This window comes from Puccinia triticina, chromosome 4A, assembly GCF_026914185.1.
Source record: "Puccinia triticina chromosome 4A, complete sequence".
NCBI lineage: Eukaryota > Fungi > Basidiomycota > Pucciniomycetes > Pucciniales > Pucciniaceae > Puccinia > Puccinia triticina.
In genome coordinates, this window is record NC_070561.1 from 3121846 (window position 1) to 3139078 (window position 17233).

The following is a 17233-nucleotide window of genomic DNA, read 5'->3' on the forward strand; positions in this document are numbered from 1 at the left end:
ACTTAATTAAAAAATCTATATTTTTTTTTCTTTTAATTCTGATTGGCTTGATGTTGGCTCAACCAAATAATAAGGTTGGTCAATGAGGGAATGATCACCAAGGTGTTCATTACCTTGGTTTGGTGCAGACTCAACCAGCCAACAGTGTTGGCTTGCTCAGTTGGGCAAGCCCTTGTTGGCTGACAAGTCCTGGTGGACTCGTGCTTACTGGTTGGTAAAGCCAACGTGGATTTCAGACCGGCCCCACCTACGGATGCTCTTGGCCTGCTCCCCAGGGCCGGATAGTGTTGGTTAGGTAAACACATCCCCCCTGGTCAACCCAAGTACAATACCAACGTGATGTGTTGGCAGGGTTGGCATGACACTTTGATCAGATGGGTCAGACCAACGTACATCTGACCCATTGCTGCGGTTGACCTGCCCCTGCTGTCAGATGCAAGGCAGACAAGTCAAGCCTGCCCTGTTTTAGACCCCGCAGCCAAGCCAACACAGTGCATCCCAGGAAACAAACCTGTAGTGTAGTAAAGTGCCCAACACTGCTCATAAAAGTCATGCTCAATAGTGTCTGGAATTTAGGGTTGGCCCAAATGCATACCAAGCTTTTACTGCTTGGACACACCAAAAAAATGTGTCCGTGGCCCACAGACTTAGCACAATATCCCAGTTCACATTGTGGTATTTTAAGACCCCAAATAAAACCACACTTGCTGGTCATTCAAATAGGGAGCTTAGCTGTGGGAATTGAATTTTTAAGCTAAAATGTTGTTAAGTGTGTCTGATTGTAATTAAAAGTTTGCTGGCTGAGGCCCAATTTGAACCCAGCTGATGTTTGGTTGATACCAGCCAATTGTTACCATCAGGTCAAGACAATACAAATGATTGACTATAAGAAAAAATCTAGACACTGCCAGCAGTTGACATGCGGCATACTCCAGTGTAACTGCCATTTCAACACCACATAATTACATCATACCCTTTCATGCACAGTCACTGTGTAATGTGCACAGTGACTGTGCATTGAAGCCTGGTTGAAATAACCTTTGAGAAATGCTTGAGTATCACATCAAGCTTCTTTGAGTTGCTGCATCTCAACTGCTGGCAGTTTCTAGAGTTTCTCTTGTAGTGATAGTATTCTTAAAATTTAGCATTGGCTAAGAAAGCAATTGAATTTCAACAGATATCTTTTTTTATGCACTCCTTTGATCCTGGGCTTATTGGAGGACTTCCAATCAGCATTTAGAGACCTCTAGATACCCCTTCATAAAACCATTGATGAACACACCTATCAAAACTACAACCAGCCCATATGAAAGCAATGAATTCCAGGCTAGGAAAACATATTCTGTTCACCAAAGATGAAGAGTTATGGTGTAGAAATTGAAATCTGAAGGTGTTGGAGACCCAACAGGAAGTTGAACATTGTCTCCTTTGTTGCTTCCCCTCAGCTTTGTTTGTTTCCCCATAACAGTTTTTGTACTAGGGCTGAGTTTTGTTTACCGCAGCTGAACTTGAGGTATTTTTGATTGAGCAAGTATTTCCAGTCTGATCCATTGCATTGCACAATGAGAAGGGGGGCCATTGCAACCAAAAAAACAATCAACAAAAATTTGAAACTTTTTCTTCAGCCCAGGGCCGCGAGAATGGTCTCCAACAGTGCATGGAGTATTTTTTGTTAGTAGGGCTGTAAGGAGTAATAAAGTAACCCAAAACAAGCAATAGATCAAGCCAGAAAGCCACAAACAAATTAACATATGGAACGGGTCTACATATATATTATTGAAGTCAAGAAGAAAAGGATCTAGAGCGAAAAGTTCAACGAAAGATTGGTAGATAGTTGTAGATATACGATTGGTTGATTGATACATATTTGATTGGATTTGGATCAATCACTCATAGAACCCAGCTAATGTGTAAACAAATTAGTGTATTAATGTATAACTTTTTAACCGGATTTGAAGGAAAGTAAATCTGGGCGAAGCAGGGGCTAGAAGTAATCCATTGAATGCAAGTTCTCGGGGTCCCGATTCAGCAGTCTGGAGTATTCCTATCGAGCAACAGATGGGGATAAGAGAGACACGGGTTAGATAAGGCAGGAGAGCGATTGGAGAGTCTGATGAGGAAGAGCACGAGGGAGAGACGAACTAGGAGGAGGAGATACATGTACGCCTGCATGTCGGTCAGCCGCCAAAACTCTTCTGTCCATTCGTGGCCTTGTTGTCCGATTTGCTTTCCGATTTGATCGTGCGCGTTCAGGCCATTCGAGTCGCCAAGAAAGAAGCCCATTCTGGAAAGAAAGCATACACACACAAAGCAACAGATTGAGTCTCTCTTTCGGAAACAATTTGAAAACCGTCTCTTTTGTCACGGAGTACCAGTCTGTGCATGTGCATATTTTCTGGGCGGGACTTACATGTCGTAAAGGTCTTGGTAATCTACTTTCACGGGGATGTAGCTGATCGGCGGGGCAAATAATTCGTAATGATAAAGATATTTATGAGGAAAGCGCGGCGCGACAAGTGCTGGAAGACACCAAAATGACGTACTGATGCCAAGGCTGGATTCGATCAGCATACCTAAGAATCATATAAAAAAGGGTTAGTCTTGTGCTCCTTTCGCTTGTCGTCTGTATTTGGTCGATGCCCTGTGGTGAGTGAGTATGGGATGTTTACCATTCAGGAAAGATTGTGCTGTTGGGACCGAAAAAGAAGTTGGTCAGCATCAGGTAGGCAGAATCAGAAGCTCAATAGAGGCTTGATGCGACTGACTAACCTTTTCAAGATCGCACTTTTTGTTGACATCAACCTATGAAATCTGCCGCTCCACCCGTTTCCATCGACGTCCAAGAGATACCTGATTAATTATGATGACTGTCAGTTGCTTATCATCAGAAAATATTTATCAAAGAGTATAACTGCAGACTGACTTGAACGTATTCGTCGTGGAGGGCTCGGCATACGGCTTGAACACGTAGGCGTTCCGGACAGCTTCACAACTCTGGTCGCTATTCTGGAAAAAGTTTGAAATAGCCAGTCGTTCGAGAATACACCAATCAGATGAAATAGCTTCCAAATGAAAAATCAGGTGATTTACGGACATCACATTGTACGGGCGAGTTGGTGAATCCGATATCGAAATATCTCTCATTTAAGACTCTCGTATCCGCTTCGAAGTATTCTAGGTGATCCTTCGAATCGGTCGTTCGGACGGAAACGTTCCCTCTGGGTTCATTAGAGACTGAGAAAATTAATGTACCCGGTCAGAAAAGGAAAAAAAAGGTAAAACCATTGAGATAATAAAGAAATAACCTTACACATCACTAGTCGGGTTCTCTGACTGCGTCTCCAGTTATTGATACGCGAGAAATACGTGCCCGTCGTGCTACCTCTCCAAAACAGCTTATTTTTTTTCTCCTCCCAGGGCGGATCATTGCCGACCTCTTGGCGGAATTGGGAAGGCGGCGAGAGAGGTAATTCGGCGAATCCGTTGAGCTTGGTGAAACTGAAGAGAGGGAAAAATGGATGCACTTTCGGCTGCGTGCTGGTGGTATCTCACCCCAGGAAGAACAAGGAAAACAAAAACAAAATGTGGGTTAGTTAGGGGCCGATGCCTGGGGGAATGGACAGTTTTGAAATTTACGCAGATAGGAACCCGTTCAGTTGGACTAGATCTGGATGGTCACAGAAGTTGGACGCGGCGACTGGATCGTGGATGTAGCTCTGTCCGAGGTGGGGATTACTACTTCGCGACAAGTCTTGAAGGCCATCGAGGTGTCTGCGTAATTCTGATTGAGAGGAGCATGTGTTAGACCAACCGTAGAGTCCGGGTTGATCCTCGATGACTTCCATCTCTTGAGGACCCGAGACTGTATCGTACAAGTATCATACATGGAGCGACGAGAGGTTTGGGTAAGAATTGAGGTTCCTAGAGGTGGCTCAGTTGGTGTACTGACGAGTGGAATTTCGCACTGCTTGGATGTGGTGTTCGTAGTTTCTCGCAGACACTGAGACGGCTGGATTGTGATGAAGATCGAAAGAGGATAGATCAGCCTTGTTGCGTATAAGTAAGGAAGAGAGAAGGGCATGTAGGAAGAATATTATCTGAACCTGGTAGATCCTCAGCGGAGATCGGTATGTCCATGTCTGGGAGTAAGTGAGCGATACCTTTCAGTAGTTCGATCATTTCATTTGGCCGGAGGCCAATGTTGGCTTGTTGGCCTGATAAACTCAACTGGCCGTTCCTGATCGATACTACAAAAATCATCTGTGGCAGCACGGGTAAGATTTACATTTACAGTCTAGCAGAGCGAGAAGAGTGCTTTACGAAATCGGCTTACGATTGACCATTTGGTTTGACCTGAGACCAGAGCGCTTGCGCGTTGTCTGAAGACCTCAGGCGGGAGGGCAAAGAAGGGTTTGATGGATTTGTGGAGGTAGTCGTACTCGTCCAGAAGCTTGACGTTGTTGTCCGAAGCCCACGCCCACCAGCGATCATACCCTTTGGGAGGATTGCGATGGTTCCGCCGTCGGTACTCTGAGACGGCTGTGGAGAAGTGCTTGGATTGAGATTCTAGTTTGAGGGTCCAAGCCCGGGTGGCATTATTGATGAGGGAAACGATCGGATGGAGGACTGGTTGACTGGTGCCATTGGTCGATCGATGGACCTTGTCGTCGAAGTAAAGGTGGCCGTCTTCGGAATGATTGACTTGAATGAGTTCAGCATCGGATGAAGGATTTGATTTCAATAACCGGAGTGGTGAAGGCCAGTTGAGCCGGCTCGGTTTGACTGGGAAATGTGTATAGGAAGACGGGGTCGGCTGGCGGTGTGTCAAATAAATGGTCAGGATGAAGATCGGGAGGCCGAGGGTGGCGATGACCAGACATCCCCGCCGGCGTGTGGGTGTATGATACATGGCCGAACTCGAAGCTGCATAAACCGGCTGTCAATCAGACTTCCTCTCTCTGAGTCCCTGGGATCACTTGGTATTCAATCGTTTTTTGTAATGTTTAAGTTGATCTCCAAGAAATAAATCCGCGTATGACAACTTGCACGGGCTTTGGTGATTGTTCTGTCAACCAAGCAGACCTTGAGAGACGTCTGACAGGAGGATGAATAGGGTCTTGACGGTTTTGGGCAGCCTTTTATGTTGATGAATGCATCCAAGCTAGTCGGATAGAGGGATTGTCGGTCGATGTATGCCCGCTCCTATGTCGTCCGCGTCGAGAACAGCTTCTATTAAAGACGAGTATCAAGGACAACTTGGAGGATGTTTGAGGTGCGACTAGCGATGGAGGGGTTGGGAGTGGTGTTTGGTCGAGGATGGATGTCTCATGAGTCCTGCCATCCCTTGCTCCTGTTGCCAGGCTTGGCCCAAGCAGGCTGAGCAGAGAATGATCAAGCCACAGTTTGCGTCTCTGACGGGTTCTCTTGTGCATCCGTTCCAGTGCCACCCTGCCCCCTGGCCAGCTTCTTTGAGCCGTCGAAGGCCGCCGATACAGAAGTCATCACCGCGCCCGATGTCTGCCCATCCAAGCCAAAAGAGGAGGCCATCATGGGCGAGATGAGTCACGCTGCTGCTGGACTGACCTGGGTAAAGTGGCCGAGAGTTCCATGTGCAAGCTTCCAAACTGACGGTTGTCTCTACTCACATTCTGTTGCGTCTTACATCCGAGAAGAGAAGTGCACCGCATCTTCCGGGCGGAGGGTCGAAACTTGTCGCATTGCGCCGACGGGAGGGAGTTCGGAGGCTCCCTGCGGGACGGCGCCCCCCCTCTGATCAGGGAGGGACTTCGCTAAGTTAGCATGTGTCCGGGTGGCTCGTCTTCGAGAACTCAAACAAGCCATACCCACAGTACATAGAGAAATAGGAACTGTGTTGGTTATCGGTGAGCGAAGACACGAACCGAAGCGAAACGAAACGAAACGAAACGAGGGCCAAGACGGTCCTGACTCAGAGGGCAGCAAGCGGGGTATCTCGTCAAGGCCGGGATGCCTGGCTCTCTAGCATGCAGGAAGGTACGATGAGAGCCCGACCATTGCTATCCCTCTTTCAAGACATCGCCCCCCGAGTAACTCCGCGAGTGTGCATGGATCACAATCATCCTGAACGGCTTGGGCTCACGTAGCAGTAACGATGGCCTCTGGCTCTAGTCTTGCAGGCTTCAGCTGAGCAGTCGATGTCTCCCCAGCTTGTTACAATGCAAGTATAAACATCCCAGTCCATTGCCGAGCCATCGTCCTTCCTAATTATCTTCGAGTCAGCCAAGCCATCCAGCTCTTTCTAATTATTTGTACTCTCAGTCATTCCTTTCAAGTCTCTTGAATCCACGCGCTTCGCCCAAGAATAAGCAGTCATGACGCGTATCAGCTGTTTCTTTGTCGCTGCAGCTATCAGCCTCCTCGGTAGGCTCGTCTCGCTCACTGCATCTTCGTCAGCTCACATGGCCTGCAAAAACTGAAGGAATACTGATCGTGTTTGTCTTGTCAGTCGGCCAATCTTCCTCACTTGTTACGGGCGACTTGGTGCCCAGCGTCGTCACTACCTTGGAGCCGGTCCCACTAGTCGAAGGTTTGGTCAATCACTTGCTAGCTGGAAACTCAGAACCGGACAAAGAGGATACCGGCTTGGACTCAATAGTCATCCCCGGCAAGCGCAAGCGAGACTTGAACAGAATCAATAGCTCCCTCCAACGCCGACAGAGGGCATTTTTACTTGGTATTCTGGGCGAACTCAGTGGATCAAGTACTCCAACTACTACGGCTACGCCTACGCAGGTTTCCGCTAAACCTGCCCGCCACAAGCAAGCGATCCCCGGCACTGACACGGCTTCCGCCGTGCTCTCGCAGCTTCAATCGTCCAAAACTACCGATGCTAGTGCACCGGCTGCTGTCGCCAGTTCCGTGGCTGTTACTCCCCGCCCTGCATCTTCCACTGTGGTTGCCAAGCCGGCTCCGTCAACCTCTGCTGTGGAGATACCTCAGTATCCGCTGGATGATAGCACTGTCGAATCTCATGCTATTGCAGAGGATGCTTCGCCCCCCATCCACGTTCTCCCATCGTTTTTGTCCAGCAGCATGCCTGGTGTCAGCACCCTTCCAGCAAAGAATACATCATCTTCAGCGACGAAAGCTTCGCGCGCCAAGCGCCACGTGCCCACCACTGTTATCACTGAACTCGCACCAATCCCACCATCGATTCAATCCACACTATCATCTAGACCACACCGTCAATCCCATCCGCACCATAAAACCCATTCAAAACCCCATCCACGCCAATAATCCCACTCACACCATCCCGTCCTATGCGTTATCCGCTGCTGGACATCCCATCGATTCCAGCCATTCCGTTCATTCCATCGATTCCATCCATCCCCTCGATTACTTCGACCCCTTCCTTCAAGCAGCTGGTTTTAAGCTTCTCTCGACGTTTGATTTAATTGCTATTGCTTTATAGCGATCTCCAATTATTTTATTTTCTATTGATCATTGGATTGATTTCCAACCGGTCGTTCGCAGATGATCTGTTGCCTGTTTGTCGGAAATGTTAACATAACCAACCATCTTTCTTGTATTCCCCTCGCTCTTTTCTTTCATTTGCTGTTGAACACGGTTAAAACCGACTAGTCAGTTTTCTGCTGTGGCGTTATTTTCCTTAGCGTCGTCGGGTCTGCGCTCCTTAGTCGAGACAAATGAGTGTTGATCCAACCGCGCCCAACACCCGTGAGTTTTACGGATAGAGCTGCAAGCAGCTCGCAGGCGGCTTACTGTCGAGGGTCTGATTTACTCCATCATTTTGTACACCGGATGGACATCACCAAGGCGATCCGTTTGGCGAAAGAAATAACACTAATATCCCCATGAGAGACACGCCACAATACCCAGCGACAACAAACACACGCGTGTTGTAAAATAGCTGTCAGACTCAGTGGCATATCTGGTGAGGAGTCCGAGGTCAACACTGTGCTCTATTATGCAAAGCCATCCACCTAATATACCATTGGCATTCCTATTACTGCCTGATTACTTTAGTGAGTTGAGTCAACTGACAAGCCAAGTAATCGCGATGGGATGGTACCTGTCTTTACGACACCACTCCACACACAAAGTGCAATCACCCGCGTTGTGATGGGCAGACATCGTGATTCCTCCCAAATTTGCCTTGATGCTTACATATCCAGTCTGTATTGGCGCGCTCGGAGTCAAACTGCACTGATCTCTGGACGCACAAACTCAAACACGGTCCCCATTGGAGCCCTTTTGGCAAGACAAGCTTCAGAGTTTACACAATCAAGGAAAAAAAAAAAAAAAAAAAAAAACAGGAAAGAGACAATCAATTGGGAATAATATTTGTGAAAAATACATCTCTACTGATCAGGTTTTCATAACAGTTCTAATCTTTATCAATCCATGCCAAAAAACCGCCTATGAGAAATAACCCTCTCAGTCTCATCGCCACTATCATCATAATAAGGGAATTCAGCATCATAACATGACGCGAGTTTCTTTTTGAAATTTGAAGCAGCAGTCTGATATTGAACTGTCCATCTTTGACACCATGCAAGAGCTTTTTGAACGAGGGCCGAATCATCTGGATTATCACATTCGCAAGCCCGTAAGTAGGATTGATTTTTCTGTAAAAGGTATCCAAAGTTCGCGAAGGAGTCCGCCATGCGTTTCCGTGCCTCTCTAGGGCGGAGTTTTAAGACGGCGATGGTAAACATCCTAAGCGTTTGTTCCATTTGTTCTGTTTGTGCGTATGTCCCATTCAAAATGTCCATATCGTCTTCGAGAAGTACCAGAGGTTCGCTGCTGGTGGGCCTGGATAGTTTATTCAACAGGATTCGACAGATCTTCAACACCGGCAAAAAACTTTCGAGAACGTCGGCTTGAGATTGATCCATCTCTTCTCTTGGAACCCACTCAATCCACTGGAGATCAATTCTGCCGTCTATCCCTTCTGGATTGATATTTTCGCGTAATTCTTTGGGCTTCGAGCATTTGATTACGGCAAGTTCCATTAGTTCGATCTCCCTCACGACCCGTTGCCACTTAGCTTGGACCATTCTGCGCGGATGTTGCAAATCGGAAATCATCTGATCGATCAATCGTAACAGGTTCCCTAGAGCTGCTTGTCCTGATTCGACAGGCCAGGGTTCTTCATCTTGTAATGAGATCATGTGAATGACGAATAGATCGACTATACCGATCAGTATCTGATCGACTGTCCAGACGATTTGGGGATAGTAATATGGATGTAGAGTATAGTAAGCCCGAGATTGACGCCTAGGTTCGATGGACGCCTGGCGCTGCTGTGTAAAGACACTCGATAGAATTTCGCATGCGTCGCTAGCTATCTCCTGGAGCCAAGTGATCTCTGTTTCTGGGTCGTCCGAAAAACGCACCTCTTCGAACCGAGTCGGTTCTAGGGCATCTGCCATTTCGAGAAGTTGAGAACGCAACTGTGGTAGAAGTGCTCGGTGCAGCCGATGATTTGAGCCCGCAAAATTGAGAAGTTCTGGATCTTGCAACGGTGTAGATTCTCGAGCTTCTTCTATTCGCTCCACCCCCCGATCTAAGCCTTGGACGTAGAGGGCTGATTTGATCAAGGAGTCGGACAGAAACGAAGAAAAAAAAAATGAATTCAAAAACAAGTTTTCTTTATTCATGAAAAATTTTGTTGACGCGTACCACGAATGAGCAAAGATTGTTTGGTCAGTTTCGCATTCGATGTTCGGATTGATGCTTCCAGTTTTTTGTTTTCGAGCTCATAGAGTTTAAGCGTTTCGCGGGTAGATTGAAGAGCTTCGTAGGAGTTGCCAGCATCTTTTCGGCTAGCCATTGAGTGGTTGGTCGGTGGGAGGAATCAAACGAACTTAGCTAAGTCCCTCCTGGGCGCGAAGCGAACTTATAGTCAGTCCTCTTCTGAGTTGGCAGGCTGGCGCCCTGTAAAAGAACATGCACACTTTGATGGCTTTAAATACTACACGCCGGGGGTACACGCCGAGGGTACACTTCCTCGCGAGCAGGTTCGTGGATCCGACAAGGAGCTTTTGATCCGTGGAACCGACGAGGATCAGCTCGGTAAGTGCTCGGTGAGCTCGTCGTTTCCACAGAACATCATTTTCCCCGTGGAACCGACCGAACTTAGTCAGTCCCTCTTCTGAGGGGCGGGCAGGGGCCCCTCGCGCGAAGCGCGAGCCTCCGAAGGAGCGAACTTAACACAAGTCCGAACTTGACGAAGTCCCTCTGCTGCGGGCGTGTGTCTTGCGAAGCAAGCCTCCGACAGCCCTCGGCAGGAGGGACTTGCGCCTTATCGCCCCTTTTTGCGGGGGCAAGATTCTAAATTTAGGTGGCAGGAGTTTTCAAACCTCTATAATTCCTTGCTTCCATGTCTTTCTTTGGAATAAAGTTGCTTAGGTGAAAGATTAGCTTGTGCCTGTCCAACCTACAGAATTTGGGTAACTTCACGACATTCCTTCTGGTCCAAAAAAAATCTTGAAATATACACAAAATGAGGATTTTGCACGGAAAGGGTCTGTGCTCACCAGCACACTTTCCACAGTTTGCTCTCCACAAGAATGTAGAGGGGCTCATGGGAGATGTACACATCCGTACTCTTTTCTCCAGCATGTTCCAATGACATTGAGCTAATAAACAAGGAGTGGATGTGGTGGGTGAGCTGTAGAAAAAATAAACAAAATACCTTGAAAATACATTCTTGGTGCGCGAGTTTGGGGAGCTAAGGGGTAAGTCCCTCCTGACGGAGGCTCGCTTCGCGAGTTCACCCCCGAAGTCTCAAGGGACTTTGTTAAGTTCGACACAAGTCCCACTCCGTGCACGGGCGAGCAGCATTTGGCTGGTCGCGAAGCGACCCCGACCGGAGGGAGGGACTTGCATACTAAAACACCTTTCTGGTGTGAGCCAGATCCGAGGTTTGGCTGGGAGCGGTCTTGTTTGCGTCACTACGCCTTCACTACTCTCTAGTTTCTTTCTACGTTGGAGTACATAATACTTCTGTATATCCTTGCAGTTTTTTTAGTATTTTTTTACTACAACATTTGCATGCATCGAGGGGAAAAAAATTATTGAAGTTTGTGATTTTGAACTTTGCTTCTCAAGGCTCACATCACAAGGACCGTGCGCACTCGCACTAGAAGGATATTTATGCTTAAGCAGGACATCGGTCATGAAGCTACCGAGTAGCTCACATCACTCGGTAACTTCGGCAAATCCGCATACAACTTGCCCCCTTTGCCTCCATCCAATCGCTCGATCAAAATAATCGATCATGTTACTCCCTCTAGGCCATCGGACAAGTTCACCACCCTTCCGGCTCCAGAAAATCAGAATGCTGCCGCCTCCGGACCGGCCTGCCAACCTAAAATCCAAGGCATCAAAGATAACCTACATTTGCGAGGTCATGAACTCACTCGGCCTGACCCCAAAACAATTTCTCCTCGCGTTTGTGCAGCAAGATGAAACCAGCATTGTGAGCAGGCATTGCCTTTGGTCAGACAATGGCTGGGACTCTACGAGGACCCTACTGGAGGCGATTGGAAGGATGATCTGCGGCCAAGAACCTGGCAAAAATAACTGGAGTAATTTCATACTTGGGCAGGTATGTGTTTGTGAAACAAAAAAATCTGATTTATTGGTTCAACACTAACTTCTTTTTTTGGCTGATTTTTAGGCCCAAAACATCCTGAAAGTCGACAAGAAGCGCGAAAAATCTTGAGGACTGTATTACAATTCAAAAAAGATCAGGGCGGATTTTTTCAGCCAGGAAAACCGAGCAAAACAGGACAAGCAAATGACCACCGAGGAGCACCCTTTTCTTTATCGGCTCCTCAAGTCAAAGATAATGCACCAATCCGCTTTCCAAGACAAAGATTCAGATGGCGAAGACGATGACAAAGATGATACCGACTCTCTCCGGGGCGCCTTTGATGAGCCCGTTGAACTGGATGACAATGGCAAGACTGCTGCCAAGTTGCATCGAGCCCATGTAGTATGCATGCTGCCATCTCCTTCTGCGCTTATTTTATATTTTTATTAAAGTTATACCCTTATTGATTGGAATGTGCAATTTTGTATACATGCAGATTGCAAAAACGGTGTGCTCAATGATCACGTTTGCATCCAATCGGCGCAAAAATGCGATGCAGCTAGAAAATGTGGTCACCTTCGTAGCCTGCGAAATCTCCGATTGAGTCAATAAATATCTGAATTTTATCGGTCTAAGCTCCTGTTGTCAGACAGCTCATTCGGCATTGGGAACACTTGGGAAAAATGCCGAACGAACAATCAAAAACCGCATGAAACTGGGACCCCCGGGATCACCCAACTTCTGCCCCCTGATCTGTATTGACAACCTCGATTTCCAGGAAGCTGTTCACGTGAAATCTGTAGAAAATCAAAGCAGTATGTTTCACGGAACATGGGGGTATCTCCATCATCCCAACCCCAAACTCTTAGCTCGCGTGGATCCAAAAGACTTGACCCTTGAAGCTTACAGGACGGTGTGGTGCCCCATTTGGTTGACCGCTAGTCAGAAGCATTCCCACCGCCGCCAGCCTTGATCAGCAAGATCCCCAGCAAGTAGCAAGACCTACAATCACCCCTCAAGAGTTTCATCCATCCTCAAGACTTCAAGACCCTCAAGATTTCATCCTCAAGGCTTCAAGAATTCACTCCTCAAGACATCTCAATCTCAAGATTTCCCTCATTCCCTCTCATCCTCAAACTCCTCTCTCTTAAAGATCCTTTCTTCCTCCCCCCTTCTTTCTTCTTTTTCCTGGTTGTTTTTCTTTGTTTCCTTTCTCAGTTTTATTTTCTCCTGTCCTCCCCTGTTTGTTTGTTTATTTCTCCTCTTGTGCGCGTTGGTAGGTTTCAGAGTGGAGGGTTGGTTTTGTTTTGTGTTTTGTTTTGTTTTGTTTTGTCTTTGCGGGCATCATGACAGGTCCGCTAGATGTCACAAACCCCAGACTCTGAGTTCAGCCCAAACTCAGAGGATGGGGCGGCATGAACTCTGTACTGATCCAAGTCAGAAATTCATCAACTCTATTGATCCTGATCCTTCCTCATCTTCCCTGAGCTTCCCTTGATCCCTTTTCCGGATCACTTCGCCGGCAGTATCCCCGGCCCTCTTCTCAAACACCTCAACCGCCGACGCGCGCTCAATGCCGTCATAAAATACCCTTTTACCTCTTCGCTTACATGATCCTCATCACTTTTCCGGACCACCCACGAGGGCAGCCTCAACAGCACCCATCCCCTCGACGCTCTGCCTACCGCCTGGCACGGTAGGAGTTCCACAACGGCCATTGCAAATTTGGCCGAAGACAACATTTCACCGGCTAAGTTTGTCTTAAATAAGGAAGAAAGCTTGCACCACCAATCAGTCCTGAAGAGCCAAATTGCCAGTGTTTTCATGACTTACATTGCGGAGACCAGCGATCAAACACCACATATTCCACTGAGTCCACCACCGATTGATGTACTCAACGCTCAGAAGCCAGACATCACGATGCTCAAGCTGATGGTCGCGTCCAACAACAGCTCTGAGGGTGTTGGCGAGGTACTTGAAGGCCTTGCAAGGCAAAGCGGAATGGCACCTGCAAAATTCGCCTCTAGACTCATGGTCCTTGAAGGCGATTTAGGCACCTGCCTCAACATAAGCAGTTTGCGCGCACAACGGAAACCAAACAATCTCTCTGAAGAAAGTCTCTCAAACATTTTTTCTCTACTAGGTGGAGCGCACACTCTCTGGAACGTTGCACAGGCCATAATTTCCCTCCATTTTGGGGACAGTTCCGACTCCAAAGACCTCGGATGCTGGCACTCCCTGGAGGCGCTCAGAGTGAAGTCAAATCAAGTCCTAAATAAGAAGGACTTCTCCCTGATGCTCGTCCAAATACAGAAGGTACACGAAGCTACAATTGCTTATCTAATCCTGTACGCTTTTCTCCTTCTCTTCCGAGCTGTTACTTGTAGCTAGTATTAACGGAATATATTATCATTATGATATTTCTTTTAGATTGCATATGGGAAAACAGACAGACACTTTCCCCCAGGAAATTTTTTTGATGAAGGCCCAGGATATTATCACGGTCATCAACTCCGTTTATGAAAAGTACTTCTCCCCTCAGGCAACAGTGCAAGAGCTACGCTACAAAAAGCGGCAGCATAGCGAAAGCGTAGCGGCTTTAGCCTTGCTTTGCTAAGCTTTTTGTAGCGGACTTGGCGCTTCGCTATTCATTAAATTTTTTAAGGGGAAAAAATTAAAGAAAATAGCGCGCTTTTTTTAGCGCAGAGTAGCAGCAATTCGCTACGCTTCTCGCTATAGTAGCGGAAAAAACGCTACTGTAGTGATTTTGCTGCGCTACCATAGCACCATTCAAACATCAATACTGCACATCATAAAATGATGGAGGATTGATGTTTGTGTACTATTTCTGGCATTTTCCACCAAAAGGCAGAGATGCCCGCTACGCTTTTGACACAAAAGCGACCCGGTTTGCTACGCTTTTGGCGCTGAAAAGCGCTATTAGCGCCAAAAAGCACCAAAAAGCGTCAATTTTTCTGCTCCGCTATACTGTAGCAAAGCAGCAAAAAAAAGCGCTTTGCTACGGGCAGGCCAAAACTGCAGTAGCGGTTCTGGCGCTTTGCTACCGCTCAAAGTAGTGATTTTCCGCTAGCGCTAACACTATTCTGGATCCAGAGTAGTGTGTTTCCGCTTCGCTACGCAAAAGCGCCGCTTTTTGTAGCAAAGCATAGCTCTTGCAGTGTTGCCTCAGGCGCTCTCCACCGCAAAGAATCCGAAAGCACCCTGCCTTGCCAATATGCTACTCCGGCTCCGCGACTTCTCAGGTATTGTTGAATGCAACCGTGCAATGAAAGCTGGCGATATTGGGCGGGTAATGAATGTTTGGAAACAATGGTTGGTAACAACGGTGGGCCAATGCGTTACGTTACGATATTTTGGCCTAAACGCGTAACGTATTGACCGTTATTTTTAAGAAAAAGGGGTTAATTTTATCGAAAAAATATCGAATTTTCAATACTTTACAATAAATTACAATACGTTTTTGGCTGTATCTATGAAAAATGGCCGATATTTGCTGTTATTTAGGATATTTTTGCGTATTTTTGCACCCGCAGGTGTTATAGTTAACTTATTTTATACACTCGATAATCTTAATTTTCTGTATTTTAACTTATTTTTCAATACTTTACAATACTTTACAGTTACGGTTAACTGTAACGGCCCACTGTTGTTGTTAATGGCCATGGGAATCCAAGGACTAAACAACTATGCCATTGACCTGCCCCGCATGTATCTCCTACTCACAGAGGTACTTCCTCCAGGTCTGCGACTGCTGCTCAAACATTCCCTTCTTATTTCTCCAACGGGTAGAGCCAATCACTTCATGGCTAAAGACTTTTACTTGGAGAATCAGAACTTCTTCTTGAAGTATCCAAGTTTATTAAAGACACAGTTTTTCCAAAATTAAAAAAATCAAGATCAAGGGTTTCCCCTTAAAGTTACACAAAATGAAGAAAAAAAAATCATGGATTTCCCCATTAACAAAATCTCAAAAAAAAAAAAATGCTGGGTTTCCCCAACATAAAAAAGACACAAGCAAGTTCTCAACCCAGCCTTCCAACAGTGGCAAAGCCGTGCTCCCAGGCTCAACACCTAGCCCGTGTCAAGTGCATGGTCAAAAGTGATGGACATGAAGGCCCCCGGCCCGCAGCAAAGGCTGCAGACCCGTGGGGGGCCCACTCTTTGCCCCTCAGGGGTTGAGGACAACGGATAGCTGGAAGTGCAGCATCTCCAATTGCCTGGGGAAACAACGACACCTCCAAGATATCCGCCTTTTAAGCTTTCCATTGCCCTCAACCTTGACTTTCCCCCACCACCTCCTCAGGCCTGATTTGCTTCTGCCCGCTATGCCACACCAAATAACCCTGGCCGTGGCAAAGCGCCTTCATCCCAAACTGCCTCGGACGCCTTCCACCTCATCAGCAAGCTCGCGTAGTACTAGCTGGTCCTCCTGGAAACTATGCCAAACTCTATCTAAGCCCTCTGCACAGGTGCCACAGGCCATCTCAACTGTTGCCTTCCACGTCAAACGGACACTCGCGTAACCTTCTCTGCAGGATAAGTTTCCAAGGCGCTTTTGTGACCCTAATCAGCTTTGATTCACATAAAACCAGCTAGAAACCCCAACACTACGGCCCTGTACGATCTGTTACCACCAATGGTCATCTGGACATGTAAAAATTTTCCGCTCATTTGCGGTACGGTAAGGTACATATTCTCGTCCTCCGACCAGCTTGTCCAGAATGTCATCCACAACAACCCGGCCAACCCGACCAGAAAACATGACAATCTGCTCCTCCTCCTCCTCCCAGCACAACCAAGAAGACCCATCACCCCAGGACATCAAACGGTTCCCCTGCCCTTCCCCAAAGACGCCCCGATTCTCCGTTTTCTTCAGCACCAACCCAATGCCCCATTTCCCATACATGTAAGTGAACATAGGATTGGGAGTCTTCATCATGAACCAGAGCGGGATAACTGACCTCTGTCATCTCTCCCCAGATTGGCGGGTCGCTGGCCAAGGTCGTCTACTTCACCCGTGCCGCCAACCACAAGGAAAACCCGCCCAAGTAAGCTGGCAGAGCAGAGCCTCCCCCAAAAGCTGATCTCGACGGAGGAGAAACTGGGCACCCGGGAGCGGCCGGCTGGCAAGCAGTGCTCTCGCTCCCCTTCCCCCCAGTCCACCGGCCTCAAGCCACGCAACCTGCCCCACTCCTCCACCCAATCCTCCGTCAGCCACCCCCACAGGATCCTAAACCCCACTGTTGTCCGCGAAGAGCTCGATAACAGCAGGGCCAGATCATTTGACCCGGCTCACCGCCAGCCCCCCAGCAGATCCGCTCCACCAGGGCTCCTCTTCTCAGCTCACCAATGGCAAACTCGCCTCGCTGACCAGAATCAAGCTCGAAGACCCGTTCCGGAATAAGAGCACAACCACCTCTCCAGCTCCTCCTCAATCTCCTCGATCCGTCACGATCACCCTTGCCGGCGAAGGCGCTGACATTTATGCCGATGTGATCAAGAACACTCTTGGTGGGGACGTCGAGGTTGGCTCCGGAGCCTTGATCATCAAGGTGACCAACTTTGGCAAGTTCGAGCAGATCTCAAGAGTTACTGACTGCCATTTGTCAC

At 47.6% G+C, this 17233-nt stretch overlaps 4 protein-coding genes across 4 annotated transcripts; 2 read left to right on the plus strand and 2 right to left on the minus strand.

Annotated features, from left to right (window-relative positions):
* Nucleotides 1-1984: 1984 nt before the first annotated feature.
* On the minus strand, nt 1985-4909 carry PtA15_4A386 (uncharacterized protein; the record flags this gene model as incomplete). Its single annotated transcript, XM_053168264.1, has 13 exons — nt 1985-2044; nt 2143-2284; nt 2411-2452; nt 2544-2573; nt 2670-2687; nt 2770-2850; nt 2924-3006; nt 3095-3234; nt 3311-3537; nt 3637-3862; nt 3950-4009; nt 4104-4260; nt 4334-4909. 13 exons carry the CDS (start codon nt 4907-4909, stop codon nt 1985-1987), a joined length of 1842 nt encoding a protein of 613 aa, XP_053019491.1.
* A 1441-nt stretch (nt 4910-6350) lies between these two features.
* Nucleotides 6351-7275, plus strand: PtA15_4A387 (uncharacterized protein; the record flags this gene model as incomplete). Its single annotated transcript, XM_053168265.1, has 2 exons — nt 6351-6399; nt 6485-7275. 2 exons carry the CDS (start codon nt 6351-6353, stop codon nt 7273-7275), a joined length of 840 nt encoding a protein of 279 aa, XP_053019492.1.
* A 1121-nt stretch (nt 7276-8396) lies between these two features.
* PtA15_4A388 (uncharacterized protein) lies at nt 8397-9835 on the minus strand (the record flags this gene model as incomplete). Its single annotated transcript, XM_053168266.1, has 2 exons — nt 8397-9589; nt 9685-9835. 2 exons carry the CDS (start codon nt 9833-9835, stop codon nt 8397-8399), a joined length of 1344 nt encoding a protein of 447 aa, XP_053019493.1.
* A 6509-nt stretch (nt 9836-16344) lies between these two features.
* PtA15_4A389 (uncharacterized protein) lies at nt 16345-17027 on the plus strand (the record flags this gene model as incomplete). Its single annotated transcript, XM_053168267.1, has 2 exons — nt 16345-16529; nt 16604-17027. The coding sequence occupies 2 exons, from the start codon at nt 16345-16347 to the stop codon at nt 17025-17027; spliced, it is 609 nt and encodes a 202-aa protein (XP_053019494.1).
* Between the last annotated feature and the right edge of the window lie 206 nt (nt 17028-17233).